The 17415-nt window shown below is 41.5% G+C and overlaps 1 protein-coding gene across 2 annotated transcripts in view; it reads right to left on the minus strand.

Annotated features, from left to right (window-relative positions):
- Positions 1-3397: 3397 nt before the first annotated feature.
- Positions 3398-17415, minus strand: part of R3HCC1L (R3H domain and coiled-coil containing 1 like) — a 38504-nt gene continuing 24486 nt past the window's right edge. For both annotated transcript variants that reach the window (XM_039363970.1, XM_039363971.1), the window contains exons 2-7: positions 15508-17318; positions 8513-8688; positions 8027-8097; positions 7783-7878; positions 6795-6935; positions 3398-3953 (exon numbers count right to left, since the gene is read on the minus strand). In XM_039363970.1, the coding sequence (XP_039219904.1) occupies positions 3898-3953; positions 6795-6935; positions 7783-7878; positions 8027-8097; positions 8513-8688; positions 15508-17298 (2331 nt within the window). In that variant the 5' untranslated portion in view covers positions 17299-17318 and the 3' untranslated portion in view covers positions 3398-3897. The remainder of the gene's footprint in view (positions 3954-6794; positions 6936-7782; positions 7879-8026; positions 8098-8512; positions 8689-15507; positions 17319-17415) is intronic.

Consider the following 17415-nt stretch of genomic DNA (forward strand, 5'->3'; position numbering starts at 1 on the left):
TGCTGGCACAGTTTTAGGCCTGTGCCACTGAACCTTGCAGAGGATCCAGCAACCCACAAGAATCAAACTGGGCTTAAATTATGTGAGAATGAGTACGTGGTCAGAGGAAGGCCCTTGAGAGGGATTGTGTTAAACAACCAGGAGAGATAGAGAGTCAGAGCCCAGCAAGCTCCTCTAATCCTTCCAGGAATGTCCAACTGACCAGCCCATAATTGATATCAGGGTTCTCCAACCTATCTGAGTCAGAGCCAGGTTTGAGTTTTGTGAGCGCATCACAGGCACTCACACCACAGGTTGCCATGAGGGGGAGAAGAGTGGGTGGACTTGACTTTTCCCCAAGTGGCTGTTATAGCAAGCATGAGCAATCACAAATAGCCCATTACCAGAAAGCAACTCTATATAAATTGCTGATTGTTAACTACACTAGCTCCCATGATACTCCTACAGTTCCCAGAGTGTCGGAGGATTAGAGTGATTTACAAATATTGCAAAATAAATAAGTAGCTTTTAGCTAGCCTTTTCTCTGGCCAAATAGGCAGCCTTGAACAAAACACTGGGCTGCAGTAACCCACCACTTTTATTTTAAAAGAATGTCTATGAGGCCCAGAGGAATTATTGTAAATAAAGATGATGCTGGAAGCTGGTACTTTAGATCTAAAGTTCAACGTCTCTTGTTCCTTTTTTAGCCTGCCAATTCCCCCTCCCCCCATGAGTTTTGTGGACTGATTGTTTCTGTGCACACACATACTGATACTCTAATCACAACAGTGATGTCAGTTGAATGCCTTCTCTACATAATACTGTATATCTGCAATATTTATGTAACAGAGTTGCTAATTAATACAAATGGGCAGAACCTGTCTTAATTTATCCACCATTGGTCAGCATAATGGTCACTGACATGCGTTTGAATATACTCTTCAATTTCTGTGGCTGGCAAAAGTTTTTGGGACACAAGATTTTATCAGCAGCAGAGGACAAAAAAGGACAAGAATCAAATATTTCCAATCCAATGGAATATTTGGAAGAAATTACGCAGAGGGACCCAGGACTCTTCTGCCTCTCCTCAGCACAATAATTATCTGAGAACTGAACAGACCAGGGCCAAATTTGGAAATAAAGCAAACAAAGTAATTTGGTGCTGGAAATAAAGCAAGCAAGCAAAAAAAAAAAAAAAAAAAACTGAGTTCAAGAATGACCCAGATCAAACCAGGGGCAACAGAAGAAAAAGAAATCCAGAAAAACATCTTCCCTCTGTGGAGAGGCAATGAGCTTGGAGTGTTGCCATCTTCATTTAAAATCTCACTTTTTGGTCACATGTCCCAGAGCAGCACTATTTTAATGAGTTTAAAGGATCCAAGCGTGTTCTGCATGCTTTCTCTGTCTTCTTTTAAAATTAAGAGAAACTAGAAAAAATTGAAAGGTAGATGGGACAGGGAATCTGATAAGCCCTGATACAAGGGGAACATCCAAGAACACATGAGTGTTCACAGATGCTTTTAATGCCTTCTGAACTCAACTTACTCATGTCATTTCTTGAGCATAGAGATGATTATGGAAGACCAGGAAGGGGCCTGTCTCCTTTAAAGAACTGCTGATGGGGGGGAGGGGGCTGGGTGTCTATGCTAAATCTGAAGCCTCTTTGCATAATTCAGATCTGAACACTACACACTTTTGGTACTTAGATTTTAAAGCAACACCGAGGAGACAAATCTGTTTCTGGAGATACTTAAATAGTTCTCAAATTCTATGGCATGGTTTACAACAGTGCAATTGTAACAGAAATGACAAAGAGTACAGGAAAAGAGGATAATAACAGATCGAAAAGACAAATCCTGTCTGGAATAAGGCATGAGACCAGCTGAGCACAGGACCTGGGTATGTCAACTTGAAGAATGATCTGCATGTTTACCTTAAAGCCACATTTACAAAAGAATTAAATACAATTCTTCAATGAGCTTCACTGTAATTGTTTCTCAATAAATATGAAATTACTTGGATGGCTAGTCTACTCTGATGCAAATGCTGATGGCCTTTCATGCAGGGAGGCTCTGCAAACTGCCAAAAACTATAAATGGGAATGAAACCTAATTTAGCCACTCTGGTGTATCAGATTTGAGAATATTTAGTTGGATCAAATAGACAGGGCTTGTTTCAGGTATCACTTGCTTGGCAGAGCAGGGAATTAGGCTATTAGAATTGCCAGGAAAAGCAGTAACTACCCATCCGCTCCTATTTCAGAATATTGCCCACATCACAGGCAAACATTCCACCCTGCTCAAATGGAGACGCAACCGGTTGCTGTTCCAGGTATGGAGATGTCTGGCTGGCCAGCAAAAGGCAGCTTGCCAGAACATTCCAGCTCTGAGAGCTGCCTTGGCCTACTGTGTGCGATCTGACCCCAAACAGTCTCAGCCAGAATGTCCCATACAGAGCATTTCCAGTCTCTCTCTGACTAGGTCAATGTGGCAGGCCAGGCACTCCCCAGTGAACTTTGCTCTCTCTCTCTCTCTCTTCCCAAATGCCACCTCCAATGACCTCTGATGCGCTGTCTTGACCCACAACTTGGGACTAGGACAGATTCTGTTGATCTAGAGTTTGAGCAGCAATCGTGTCTGCCGCTGTGCAGTAGCAAGATTAGATTGATATGTTTGGATCTTGATCTCTGCACCAAGCGGAGACACCCCAAATTCTTGGTCCAAGCTTAGAGGGCTTGACCCCAAGCACAGCTGGGAGTGTCTGACCACAGGAATCTCCGGCTCAGTCTGGCAAAGGTGTGTTGTTGATGTACACTTACAGGAAGCAGCCAATCTGCCTGCTTTTTGGGTGGTGGTAATGCAGCTGCTCAGAACAGAAAGGACCTTGTTTGCTGGTCTTTGGGAAGCATTCCTAGGGATGGGAGGCAAGGGGGGGGGGGATGCCTGTAAAGTGAAATCCAACAGGCCAGAGCTGGCTTGCTTTTTACTTATGCCTGTTTTTACAGGGTGGGAGTGACATGCTGCAAGGACTGCTGCCAACATGTTCCTGCCAGAAGGAGGGGAATCCCACAAGTGCACAGAGCCTCTTGGGAATGGTTCTGCTAGGAGGTCCAGAATCTGCTTGGGTAGCAGGGTCTCCTGATTTCCACATCGAGGAGGCGTTGCTTTCATCTCAGCTCTTCAGGTGAACTTACCAGGGTTCTACCAGCAATGGGTTTATAAGAGAGAAGCTCCTTTCTTCTGGGCATCTTATGCTGACTTCCATTCTAAAGAATCTGGAAGAGGAGGCTCTCGGTCTAGGCCAACCAGAGTAACAACAACTCATTGAACTGCTGTCACACCTCTGCTTAATTTCCAGTGCTGAAGATTCATAGAGTTACTTGGAGGCAGTAAAGCTGCCTGCATCACACGACACCATATAAAATCAAATCATCTTTAATAGCAAGCTCAGCATTGGGCACCTGGCCATCCTAGTGGGCCTGATCTAAAAGCTATCGCAATTCAGTCCCATCCCACTGAGCACAACATGATTCAGTGACCCAGAGCACAGATAGGGCCTGCATCCATGCTGCCTTAAACTAATGTGATGAGTGCATTTGGATTACATTCTATGGCATTCAGAACAGCACTGGCAGGACTGTTAACAATATAGCAGCTCTTCCTGAGGTACTGCCAGACTCCAGTCCCATTCTTTTACAGTCTTCCAGTCAACCCAGTAGCTTGGGTTCACATGACTCACCCTGGCATGTCTGGCTACTCCAATGCACTCACAACTCCCCATATCTTATTGCTTCCTCCCCACAAAGGGGATGGTAGATTCCCTCAGTGCTGTAAGCACAAGCTGCCATTTGTCAGTTCCACTCCATGAAGTTTTCAAGCAGGCCTGATCAACATTCCTCTTCTCACACTGGCTGCTGACTCACTCACGACCTTCCCAGGCATCTTCCTTTTGCTTGGCCTCCAAGAGCTTCCGCTCTGCAAGAGAATAATGTGGTTAGGGAAGTAGCGGTCATATGATATAGAGCTGATCAGAGAAGCAACTTCCAGGACTTTGGTAACCCTTAAGTGCAGCCTTGGTGTGCATGCATTCTCTCTTGATATCCCTCGTGACATAGAAGGCTGTTGTCTCTGCTTAGTTGGTGCAGAGATCAAGATCTACCTCAGCAAACTGTGGACACGCTCACATCATTGCACACTGGAAGTCTTTACTCAATTCCCCTGCCCAGCGTGCCTGAATCCTATCCCTTCTTACAGATCCAGGCAACGTCTTACAGAACTGCATTTCACCTGACAGCAGCCTAGAGAATTTGCTTGTAATCCACTTAAAAGCTTACTCAGCAGAGAAGAGTAGCAAATTACTGAGTTGGTAGCTACAATTAAAATAAATTAGCTATTCTTATGCATGTCTTCTTCTTACATTTTTGAAGCTCAGCCTGCCTCAGGGTTTTGAATTCTGGAGTGGCACTATTGTTCAGTACAGTAAACAGAACTGGAGCGCCACCTAGTGTCCTTAGCTGAACACTGAAGACCTGACACAATCACATTTCCCATATATCTTTTTCCTAGAGGGACTGGATATACCACAGCTTTCTTCCCTCAAGGCATTTAATTAGAGCTATAAACTGCTCTCGCTGCTCCTGGGAGTCCTTGCTCTCTTCCAATCCCCTTCAAGAAAAAGGACAGGAAAATAACAATTGCTAGATCTTGCATGGATTCGAAGAGGCAAGACCTTAGTAAGGACAATAAAGGCATTCCATTAACAAGGCTACATAAACCTGGACATCACATACTTAATGTTGATGCTTCCCCCCCCCCCCAAATGTCTTTTGCACTGAACTTATAGAATATCTGATCCCAATAGTATTGATGGAAAAAATGACAGTGATTATCGGACACATGTCCTATTCAAAAAGCCAAACCAGTAGAAAAAAGCAATCTTTAACAGTTAATTACAATAAGAACGTCTAAAAAAACTGGAATAATCAATGCTTATGCTCCAGTTTCAAAAGAACAATTGAAGAAGGTCAACAGATACTCTACAAAATATCTGCTTAAGGATATGCCATAGAAAAATGGGGGGAGGGGAGGGGCTGTAGGGAAAGGCAAAGATAGAGGACTTGAGTTTACCAGAATTATTAGAGAGAAGAGGCGATGTTAGAAAACGGAAGACCTGGAGATTTATCATTTGAACTGACAAAAAGCCATCAGCATATTCCTGAGGTGCAAAGGATGTTGTTAAAGAAAAATACTACAAATATAATATTTGCATTGTAAATGAACTGCATTTCTCATCTGATTTTCAATGCTGCCTGAATGATAAATGTGAGCTTGAAGTATAGCACTTTCATAAAAGATCACGGGGCCAGTAAAACTAACTTCTACCCTTTCTTTTTCAAGAGGGAGTTCATAGCTTCTATATTTAATGTTTTCATCCTCATTTTTTATCATTTCTGATCCATCTGGACAAGATTCAGCTCTGCCTTTCATATCCACCAGCTCTGGCAAAAAACTTCTCAGGGGTTCTGTCTAGGGACTGCAAACACCCGGATTCAGGTCACCCAGTCATATTCAATTCTCAGCCCGATCTATCTCACAGGATTTTAATAAATAAATAAATAAATAAGATTTATCCATGAAAGCCACTTAGAGCTACTATGGAAAAGCTGGGCAGAAATCTATCAGGTAAATAAAATAAATAATACATTTCTTCCCAAAACTCAGAAATTCTGATTAAATTGAAAACAAGTGTACAGGGTGAATTTTTAGTTACAAGATTATGAGCTGGAACAGAGGTTGTTCAGAAGATTTACCATTTTGCAAGAGGAAATACACTTCTGATAGCTTTTATAACTAATACATTTATTATGCTATATTTTCTAGTCATTCAACATGATTGTCCTTTACACCCCTAGGGGCAAAAAGCTGCATTGTCAAACATGTGGGTTCAATTTCAATTTGGGCAATCCAGGAGGATGAGGAGTTGGAGATAAGCTAGGTAGAATCCTCCGAAGATCACATGCGTCCAGATGCCCATCATAAACAGAAGACTGTACCATAGACACGGGCATCAACTAAAGAGTAAACTAACCCTTTACTCAAGGGATTACTCAAGGGATTACACCATTGCAGGGTGGGGGAATTCATTTTCAAATATCCACAAGCTATTCTGCAGAAACTGACTGATTCTGCAGAAACTGTCTTCTTTCTATTTCTACCAGAGAAGGGTACAGTAAGAATCTGCAAAGACTTCGTTGATTTCATTAGTTTTCCATCTAGGATGGAAAACTCTCCTTCCCCCAGCCAGACCAATAGCTTTATCACTGCTCTCTGGTTGGTGCACATAAAGGATGGGCAGAGAGTGAGATGCTGAAGAGTTAAGCGCACTTGATTCTTTCTTGTATATCCCTGCATATTTCAGGAGAGCGCAGTCAGTTTTTCTGATGAACCTGAGACAAGGAAATCACTGGCCATTCAGAGGTTCCCTAGGGAACTCAGGTAGATCTGGCAGAGTGATAGCAAAGATGTTTTGGCTTACTGCACTGAAGCAGACATTTAGACCAGATAGACTTCCTGAATGTGGATAGTAAATGAGATGGGTAGCAAGGTAGCTTGAAACCAAGACACAGAGAAATAATGTAATTTTTCTCATTGCTATCTATGATACTGCAGCCTGCATTTTTTCCATCTTAGCCATTTGGTACTCCTACCAGTAGAAGTAAAATATCCATTCCTATATCTTCCAACTTCTTACACACGGACACACACAGACACACACACCCCTCCAACACCACAGTGTCTCTGCTCCTTCAAGCTTACCTCGAGCTGCTTGTAACTGCTTGCGTTCAGCTTCACGTTCGGCCTTGCTCTGCTTGCTTCGCACACCAAGGGCACCTGTCACCAGTCTCCTGGCCAGAGCAGCTGAGGTCTCAGGACGCTCTTTGGCGGGTTGCAGGAATTCTAAGAGGAGGGAAAAACAGACAAGCATATTTAAATATGAACAGATGGCTCTCTTCCCCAAAACATAGGCATTCCTTTCTACTTCAAATGTAACAAGACAGAGTGACAGATTGGTAGCAACTTTAATGGACTTTCCCATGAAACTGGGAGAAAAAAGAATAGTAAAGAGGACAAGTTGCAATGAACTTAAGAAACCACTGGCCAAATATACAAGTGCTTTCAGAGCTTTACAGTTGCTGTTTCTCCAGATCTATTAATTCTATCCCCATAATACAATGTTGAAATCAGACCATGCGATATGGCAGTGTTAACATTGTGCTACTCACTTTTCAGTCTTACAGATGTTGGACAACCCAGGATTGGAAAACTAAAAAAATATTTGCTGTGCTTACTACTGAAGTCATGGAGCAGCACATCATATTTGCCTGAAAAGAGTCTTGGGAATTAGTTCAGCCAACAGCAACTCGAGAGGGGATGACCCAGCTTTTTATAGGATTGATCCTTGCTAATGTTGCAATGCTAAGAGGACACCATCAACAGATGTTAGTGTAGCTCTTTCACTGGAGAAGCGTGCACAGGATTCTAAAGGCTAAATTTAAGAGGGAATGATGGATATTTCCAATGGAACAGTTTTCTTGATCGGGAGGCATTTTTATCAGCACTAAGGACCAGAACTAATCAATCTATGACATGTGCAGAGCAAAGGTGGATAGGACAGTTGAAGCCTCACTTCTGTCTCTGTATAAAATCAGATGGCCTCCGTTAATACCGATAGCAAGACTATATATATGACTCAGCAGCTAGAAAATGTTAATCTGGGAGATTCTTTGAATTTTTCTGGACTCACCCGCATAAGCTCTGGCTTTGGTCCTTGCAGCTTGTGTAGCTTGTGACAGGGGACGGGTTTTCACCATCAGATGTTTGGTATTGAGAGCGTCCCGTGCTATGGTGAATAAAGGCAATGTCAGATGAGAAATGGGAGGAAGAGAACAGGAGCCCTGAGTCTCCCCACCCAACAAATGCTGTCATCTACCATCTTCCATCCAAGGACACCACACCCAGCAGGTCTGGTCTTCAGAAGCAGGTCATACCTGTGATAGGACTGGAGAAGATACCCAGAGCATGTGTATCATCTATCCATTTAATGTCAAAGCCTTTTTTCCTGATGAAAGAAGAAAAGTTGAAAAATTGGCAGTGATCCAATAACAACAACAACAACAACAACAAAAACTATCAAACTACATGCAACTTCAAAGAAAATATATAGTTAGGAAATAGATGTGTGTTCACTTGGATTTCTCACTGCAGGACAGGAAGAATATTTAGAGAACGGGAACAATACAATATTTCTTGATGGGTGGCAATAACATACCAAACTTGAGCATCATTAGAAAAAGCTGATAATAATGGCCTTGAAGCAGGGGTGGCTGCAATAAAAGCAAGCAGCTGGTCAGTGACTCTTAAATAAACAAGTCACTGAAAAGGTGCAGTTCTAACGTGCTACATCTTAGCCACTTCAGCTCAGAGGATAGACTACGCTGGAAAACACAAGTGAGAAACAGAACCAAACTGCTTACTGGTAATGGCAGAAGACACACAGTAGATCCTCAGTGCGGAATTCTGGTGGGAAGTCATAGATTTCAATGACATGTGGCAGCTCAGAGTCACTCATGTCCTGATCAGCTGGAGAATAGTTGTAATAATCAAAATGCGGCTCCTGTAGCCTTGTGCCACGGAGAGTGCAGGTAGACAGCTGGAGGGAGGGCAGAGACTAATTATAAGCATGAAGCGCAGGATACACAGCAAAACTGTCTTTTGTTTTGATTTTTTTTTTTTGAAATGAGCATTGGCCAAGGTAGATTCCAGATGTCATTTCAGAGATCTACTCCATTGTCTAATTTTATATCCCAACCCTTAAACGACAGCCTCTCTCTTGTCTCATCGCAAACATTTATGTCAGCTGGGAATGGGTGCACTAGCTGATTGATGGGACTATAGACTCAGCTCTGGAAAAGGATTGATCATCCATGGGAGATTGGGAGTTATTGATTAGGTGCCTTCTGCTGCTTGCATGCTCTTTCCCCAGATTTAGGTGGATTTCTCCCTCATTGTTTCCAGAGGAGGAAGCTAGAATGAACATCTGCTTCAGTAAGCATCCATCCAGCAGGAAGGCATTAGTTACATCTAAACCAATACCTGAGATAGTTGCAAAATGCAGTTAGTAAAACAACTATGGCAAGCCGCATGGTGACTAGATATGGTTAGAATAGATACGAGATAAAATGCTAACTGCAAGACTGGGGTACAAGGAGAAGATCTGAGCCCAATATATTCCTTGGAATATGTCCTGGTAAACATCTTTAAATAGATAATGTGTACAAATAAATTAACACATTAATGCATAACAGTTAATGGCAATTACAGCTAATAGTAATTAAATGTAACACAAGATGTTTATTTTGCAATTGGAAGATATAGCTATTTTCAAAAAATTCTTGGATCTGCTTTTCTGAAAATATTGCCCTGTTCTTGTTTAAACTGCACTGACTTCTGACTGTTTCTGGTCTAATACAAATTGCTGATTATTATCTTTAAAGTCTAAAATGATTTGAGACCAGAACACTTTGTTATCCTTGACTTGCACGTACTTGTCAAGTCTGGTTATTCTGCTGCCAAAAGAGGGCAAATGGTAGAGATGCATTACAAGGTTTTATCAGTGGCAGCACCTGGCTATGGAGCCCACACCTAATGCAGACTCTTTTTCAAAAGAGAGTTGTCTTTAGTGTTTTAAAAATCTTGCCTGCTGCATAAATATTTGATTGGCTTTGTTCTACTTTTTTATATGCGCTCTGGTTTTGATTATAGCTAATTTTTACCTGATGATCTTCTCAGGACTTAAACGCAATGCAAAACAATGTTTTGTAAATAAATTCATAAAGTGATTATATTTCACAAGGAAACTGCATGTTTGACATGGTCTTCAACCCTAAATCAGAAAGGTCATCCAAGAGTGACATTTGCTTCTGCAGTGAAGGAACCACAGCTTCTACAAGCATCTCTGAATTGGCAGAGTTCTTCTCAAGAAATCTTTGATATTGTCACCAAACCTGTCTCATGATAACATAATGGACATTGACCCTTGCACCAAATTGCCTTGCTCTGGCCATTCCATTCTGTTCCAAAGACATGTCTCTTCCAATAAGGATGCCAAGTCATTCTGGCTGTGTTGCGATTGACAGATGGATGCTGATTACTATTGCTGCTGCTGATCTGTTCGTAGAACTCTTGTCCTGGGTTTTTAATGGCACACATCAGCACATAGTCTGTTGGCAAAGAAGACTATAACTCAGGCGGATTTCTGTTTTTTCAAGCATCTCTACCAGGACAAACCACAGTTCCACAGGGAGACTCTATAAATTCACCTCTCTTGAGTCAATAAAATACAGTAATTCAGATAATTCTTCCTGGAATGTGGATTTGCGGTAGGATCATATAAGAAAAAGATGGCAATCCAGAGAGAAAGAGGTGGAACTGTCGCAACAGGAACCTAAAGAAGGATGTATCTTGCTGGGTTTAATAAAACTAAGCCATGAACCTGAGCATCTAAAGTTCAAATGAACAACACTACATCCCAGCAGGATCGGGCCTCAGACATGCTTTATGGAGCAGAGTGCTCATAATATCAAGTGGCACAGAAGATTATCTGAGATTGTGGAATGCACACTGCATGAGCACCCCTGCCCTTCACAAACCACTGGATGCAAGGAGGATGACAAGTCAAAACAGGACAGTTCACAAAATGCAAAGATTAGAATTTGCCTCCAGGGACCACTGGAAATACAAGACAAAGTTTCTTAAAACTTTCCACGTGTACAAATTGCAATTTTAATTGTGAAATCTGAGTCAACCAGACAGCTAGCTACTCATACATATGTGCACCAGGTAATGCAGTGTGTCTATAGCTTTGTATCGTTACAAGTATGTTTAAAAGGGTTTATTCATAATGAGAGTGTGGGCCCATTAGTGTTGGAATTTCCTATCATGAACTGCATAAGGAACTGTGAACTTAACTGCGCATAAAGTCAGCCCCAGCTTTTGGTTGAAAGTCTCCTTTCCAAAGAGTACTCATGCCTGTGGTGGGACAGGTTGTGTCTCTGGATGCCCAGGCAATTAGGGAAAAGGAAGGAGGGAGGGAGGGAGGGGGGAAGGAAGGAAGGAAGGAAGGAAGGAAGTTTGTAGAATAATAATAATAATAAAATCCATCCAAAATTTTAGAGTAAAGAATCAAGTAGTCTAATATCAGAGCAAAATCCCAATTTTCCTTGCTAGACGAAACATTTACCCAAATGCTAAATAAACAAATCTTGTTGCTTTCACCAGACAGATAAGATCACTGCAGCCTTTAAACTCATTCAGGAGCCATCCCCACTTTCAGCCCTTTCAATAGAGCCACTAGGCATGCTGGCTTGAAATGATGAGAACTATAATCCAATACTATAGGAAAGGCTGAGGTTTGGGAGGTGCACGGCACAAATCCTAATTTCACATATTTCACCTAAAACATATACCTCCTTCCTCATTCCAAAGGAAAACACACGTATCTGTGTTTCTTTCTTTCACTTCAATACTCACAAAGATGAAGAATAAGCACGACGCTCCTATCTTCTTCATATATAAACATTAGAGCCCTAACACACAACCTATAATCACATTAAAAGTATTTTCTCTGGAATATGCCAAAATTTCCTCGCTTTTCTCTTTTCCCCATGAGTAACCCTCTCTCCCTAACCTTGCTCTTTTATAACAAAATGAGTTAGACTGACCTTAGTAAACTCAGTGGGGCAAATAATAGCACAAATCCTGCTTTATTTAGATACGAGTTGTTTGTGAAGGATTGGGGTTTTTTTATCCTCTTTTTTTTATCTCACCTTATTCTTTCTTCAGCACAAACAGGAAGATATGGATAAATGCACCTTTGCATTAACATGGCTACAGCCGCTGCAGAAAAGTCAAATTCTACCTTTTATCTTTTTACAGGAAATTTCCATTGGGATTAAATGAATAGCATTTTAACATATGCAATGATCTCATACAGTAACATATGCAAAATAATTTAAGCAGTGACTATAACTCTCAGGTAGTGCTTGCTGGTGTGAAATCTCCCTTTGTTCAATTAGATTGCCCACTAAGAATTTTTGGAATGCTTGAATGCCGACTTTTCCCCACACGAACAAGGAATACAGCTCACACACAGCCCAAGATCTGTCACAGTGTGCAACTCAAGTCCTGTTTTATCCAAACAAAATCTTGTACCTCATTAAAGTGATACTATGGGTAATTGGTCTCAACAGAAGTCTTACACGAACTCATTTTTCTGGCTATTGTCCCATATTCACGGTTTTTATTAACACAACATTTTTCTTTGTTAAGGTAAATTTGTGGCATTGCACCCTTTTGTGAGGCACTTTTAAAAGAATCTTTTTAAATCCATCTGTCTCATGATCCTGGAGCCCTGCTATTTCATGAGCCTGATGACAGGTCCTTTCTAGTAAGCAATGGGGGAGAGAAATCAGATCTAATAACATGTGAAAGTGTCTTATTGATGCAATCACACACAGAGCTCCATGTTCATTAAAGAAAATATGAGAAGCACAAATTGCACACAGACACACATACACCTTCACACACTTATAAACCTATTGGTAAGCAAGCAATGGTGGTAGACACGCTCAAAGGAGTGGTTCAAGCATAGTGAAGCTCACTGCCATATGTAATCTGACAACAATCTTGATCTGAATGTGCTGCTAACCAGACTTCCAGCAACCAGATATTTTGGGCTGTACTTCTCCCTCTACCATTTTTGATGATTGGTCATAGGAAGCTGCAATTCACAGTTTTGAGGGAAGTTGCCCTAAATCAGTGACTTCATAGATTACCCTATGAGATCTTCCTAACAAAGATAACCGGATTCTTTTCATTTGGATCCTGCCTTCAAGGTTAAAAGATTATGTTCCTATTTTGGTTTGTTTTTCCTTGAAGTGTCTGTGGCACACGGTACTGCTGGGCCTTTCCTTTTCTAAGTGCAATGGTACAATTACTAGAACGTTGAAGAAATCTGTAGGCTATAAGAGGTGTCTGCTGAAAAAGGGCCAAGAACTTGTTTCCTTGACAGGCTATATCACCCAGTTTTTATTAAGGAATCAGTGCCATATTTTACCTCCACTTTCTTAGCTATGGAGAATGCACTTTCTGCCAAGCAAAAAGAAAGACGTAGGAAAAAAGAAACTATCCCTAACTTTTTAAAACTGGTAAGATTTAATGCACAGAGTGTACTGTATAATTTCTTATAAAAGCAGACACAGGCTTAGCTCAACCAAGCAGAAATATTCTATAATGCTGAATTCATAATAATGCGAAGTGATCACTAGCTTTGTGGTTGGAGCAAGAGACACCCTTACTGGTCCTGGTTAAGTATGGACAACAATTTCTTCTGACAATACCAACAGAGCAGACCAAGCCTTATTGAAAGCAAAGGACATAGCCCTAGGATAGATAGTCTAAACTGTTTTTCCTTTCCCAATGCCCACCAGCATGCAATATAATTTTTGAATTGTAAACTGCCCAGAGTCATTGATTGGGATGTGTGGCTATAGTAATTGAATGAATGAATGCAAATAATTCTCTTGCTCATTTTTCAGCCCAAAGCACCAGGCAAGCTATCACAGCTGCAGAAAAATGTAAATGCAGTAAGATGTTCTCTTGCACAAGGATATAGTTTCATTTGCTGAGCACGGGTGAAGGATGCCCCGTGCCTCGGAGGCCTGCCGTATTGTGAAACAGACATCCGGTGCCACTGATCTGTACAGCAATTGCATTCCTGTTGCTCTTTTTATTCTGAGAAAGAAAGATTGCCCTTGAGGTGCTCTCATGTCAACATAGGAAAGTAGAGAGTTCTTTTCCACCATATATGCCACACGTGTGATCTGGATTACCTTCTTAGTAAGAGAGATTTAATTTCTAGACTGTAAAAAAGTGGAATAAGCAGTAGTGAACCCACAGCCATTTCCTGTAAAAGCAGGCCCTGCAGAGTTTTAGCAGGTTCCGTTATAGGGAATTTTAGGATGGTTTATGAGCTAAGCCTGGGTAATGAGCCTGCTTCGTTAATTTCAGTGGTTTGCAGGAGCTATTAGCAAGCTGAATCAACTCAGATCAACCTTGACTCCTGAGCAGCCTATATGCAGTTTGCAGCAATATTAGGATACTTTGTTACTTTAGGTACCTTTGCGTCACTCCAAAAGTACAAGGCCGCGATATTGATTTAAGCTTTAATAAGGGTCCTCAGCCATCCAGCCAACACTGAGATTTCCTCGTAAAGTGAAGGCAAGGCAAGCACATTCCCTGGGCTGTGCTTCTCATCGCCACACATTCAGCACTACCCTTACAGGGCAATATGCTAACAAGTCAAAGCCAATTAAAAAACTGCCATTTTCATGAAGCTTCACAGTCCATCTTTCCATGCTGGTGTTCATCATGCTGAAGCTGCTCAATGGCAACGCAGGCCCCACGCACAGCACTTCCCCCTGCTTGATTACATGCATTTTATATACTGTCAATGGAGGATATTTCTTTATTGCATTCCAGAGCCTGGCCTTATTGAGCTTCAGCCCACTGCAGGTGTTGGATTTATAAATAATCATTCACGTTGCTTCTCTTTGTTTTATGATTTCATCGCCAATGTTTGTGCTACAAGCTAGCCATGCAGGATGCAGAATTTTCTTCCAGTTCCTACTGCAGACCATACACGATCTTCCCTGTAATTTATCAAAGAGAACAGAAAGCACGTAGCCCCCCCCAAAAAAATATTATTTAATGTGCATCCTTGATAAGAGCTTTTCTGGGTGAACTACTAACTCTCATGGACAGTGAATGGGGGAAATAATATAAACCTCTACTAAATGTTCAAGAAATAGGGCATATTTTCACTAATATAATTGGAGCTTTACAGTTTTTATTATTTCTGGGGTTTCATTCTGCTTCTTGTAGATACTGCAGAAGGAGAGCCACATTAATGTATGGTAGCAAACAATCAGGAGTCACCTTTTTCAACTAACATATTTTATTAAAAGGCAGGAGTCTTTTAATAAAGTCTATCAGAAAAGGTGTCGTTGGGCTCCATTTTTGTTTTTTCCTTCCTATGAAGGCAATTGCCAATTTTCCTGCCCTTGTATACCATTTTCCAATGGCATTGACTCTCCTTCATCTCGCAATAACATGCAGATAATACAAAATTAAAAAAAATATATTTAGAAACAACACTGGGCTAAATTACAAAACCATGTATATGTATTTTGAATGGTTTTCCAGTTTACTCTGAGCATCACGGTTTGAATTTTTCAACAGAGAATTCTATGTGTAATGATTATGGCTTGATCTTCCAGTAAAAGGCAGGAAGAGACCAGACTGAGCTAGCTTTGATGTAAGCATATATTAGATTCAAGCTGGCCATGTCACATGCCTGTGACATGCATGCAGCTCTTACCATTTTGCTTCAGCTCTGGGGGGAAAAACTCACCTGCTCTAATAATTGTGGATCCAAGCAATCCCCATCATCATTAAACAGGGCATCCCAGCTCTCATCTGCCATGTTGTCAGCCTCACTGTGATTTACAGGACCAGTGCTGGTCTTGGTGGTTTCTTCTGAACTAGATGGCACACAATTTGTGGGTGGTTCTTCTCCTTTGTCTTCAGAGGGATACTGCAGTTCTCCCAAAGCTGGCTTTTCCACTCCTAAGGGCATTCCTATTCTCTCCAATATGCTTCCTGGACAACATGCCATTTTCTCAGAGGCACACTTCAGCGACCAGCTGGTAGTCTCCTTGGAAGGACAAATTGGCTCCACACTACTTCTACTCTCAGTGTTCTGGTCAATCAAGTCCAAAATGCTTTCCGCTGTTGTCCGTGTAGCCTTTGCCTCAAATGTATAAACTTTACACTGGCCTGTCTCATGACAGAGGCTTTTCTCCTTATCATGTTTACTATCACATGCCTGTAACTTTTCATCACCTGCTACCTTAAAGACAGAATTGGTTAGATCTTCTATCTTCTCAGATGTCCTGTCTGAACAACTAACACCTATAGACACATTTGAATTATCTGGAAACTGTTCTGCATTCTCCATGAGGTTATGTGTCTCCACCTGAATTAAAATGTTCCCACTACTATCAGCAGTCAAATTATCTGAGCTCACTCCAACCTGATCAGAGATAAATTTAACTGAATGATGGGAGATACCACTCTCATTCTTGTCACCATGCTCATTTGCTTGTGCTGAAGCAGGAACGCTCTCCTTTGCATCTTCAAATCTATCACATTCCTTTGGCTCTACCACGGCATATTCTAAGATGCCATTGTCACTCATTGCTGTTTGACTGGCATTGCTTTGCTCTATACATTTGCATCTATTATACTTAGTTATCTCCATAGGAAACAGATTGCTTTTATCAATGTGCTCCAGCAAACCACAGTTACTTATGGATGCTGAATCAGAGTTTCCTTCCTCTGTGCAGATGGATGAACTACCCTTATATGTCTCTATGTTTTCTGGAATCCTCTTGTCTGCATTTCCAGATATACTGTTCTCACTTATTCCAGTCAATACTGAACCATCTTTACTTAAAGGCTTTGCTCCGTTGTTTTTGCAAAGTAGCTTGCTATCTTCACTTAGCATTTTCTGTTCCGAGACAGTCCGCTTACCATCTTCATCCAGTCCTGCTTCTTTTGAGACAAGTACTGCCCTCCTGGTCCTGCTGGTGACCTGCTTTTCTGATGGGTTCTTACGCTTGTTTTTCCATGAGATGTTGATACTACTAATCTCTGGCTGGAAATCTGCCATTCTTTCCCCTGAGACAGCAGATTGTACAGTACAGCACCCATATGTCTCTGTTTCATTCACTCCAGTAAGAGTTGGGTCTGGGAAGCTAAAAGAAGGGAACAACTGATGTGATGTGGCCTTCTGATGGAATGTTGGACTCTTCTCTCCCTGAGTCTTTGTGCCTAGTTTTTTTTGGCAGAATGAATCATTATGACTTGAGTCTTGGAAAAAAGTTCTTCTCTGTTTTTGAGGACACTTGGCTTTTCCCTGATCATTCTGAAGCAGCTCTTTCCTAGTTTTAGGGTTTTGTCCTGTCTCACATGCTTTAACACTCTCCTTCACTATGGCGGTGCAGTGACTTTCCCTCCCACATTTGGTGGCCACGGAAGTGCCACTTTTTGAGGCTGCCATCTCACGTCTTGCTCTTGGGACATACAGAACCATGTCTGGTTTCCTAAGTCGTCCCCTGGTTTTGTCTGTATCTGGTTGCATGGCTTTATTAATACCAGTATCTGTGAGAGGGAGAGAGAGAAAGACAATAAGTTCAGTGCAGCACCACATGTAAATTAGCACAATGTACTAATTAAAATAAAATTCATCAGAACAGAT

This window comes from Crotalus tigris, unplaced genomic scaffold, assembly GCF_016545835.1.
Source record: "Crotalus tigris isolate CLP2741 ecotype Arizona unplaced genomic scaffold, ASM1654583v1 scf7180000019640.300790, whole genome shotgun sequence".
NCBI lineage: Eukaryota > Metazoa > Chordata > Lepidosauria > Squamata > Viperidae > Crotalus > Crotalus tigris.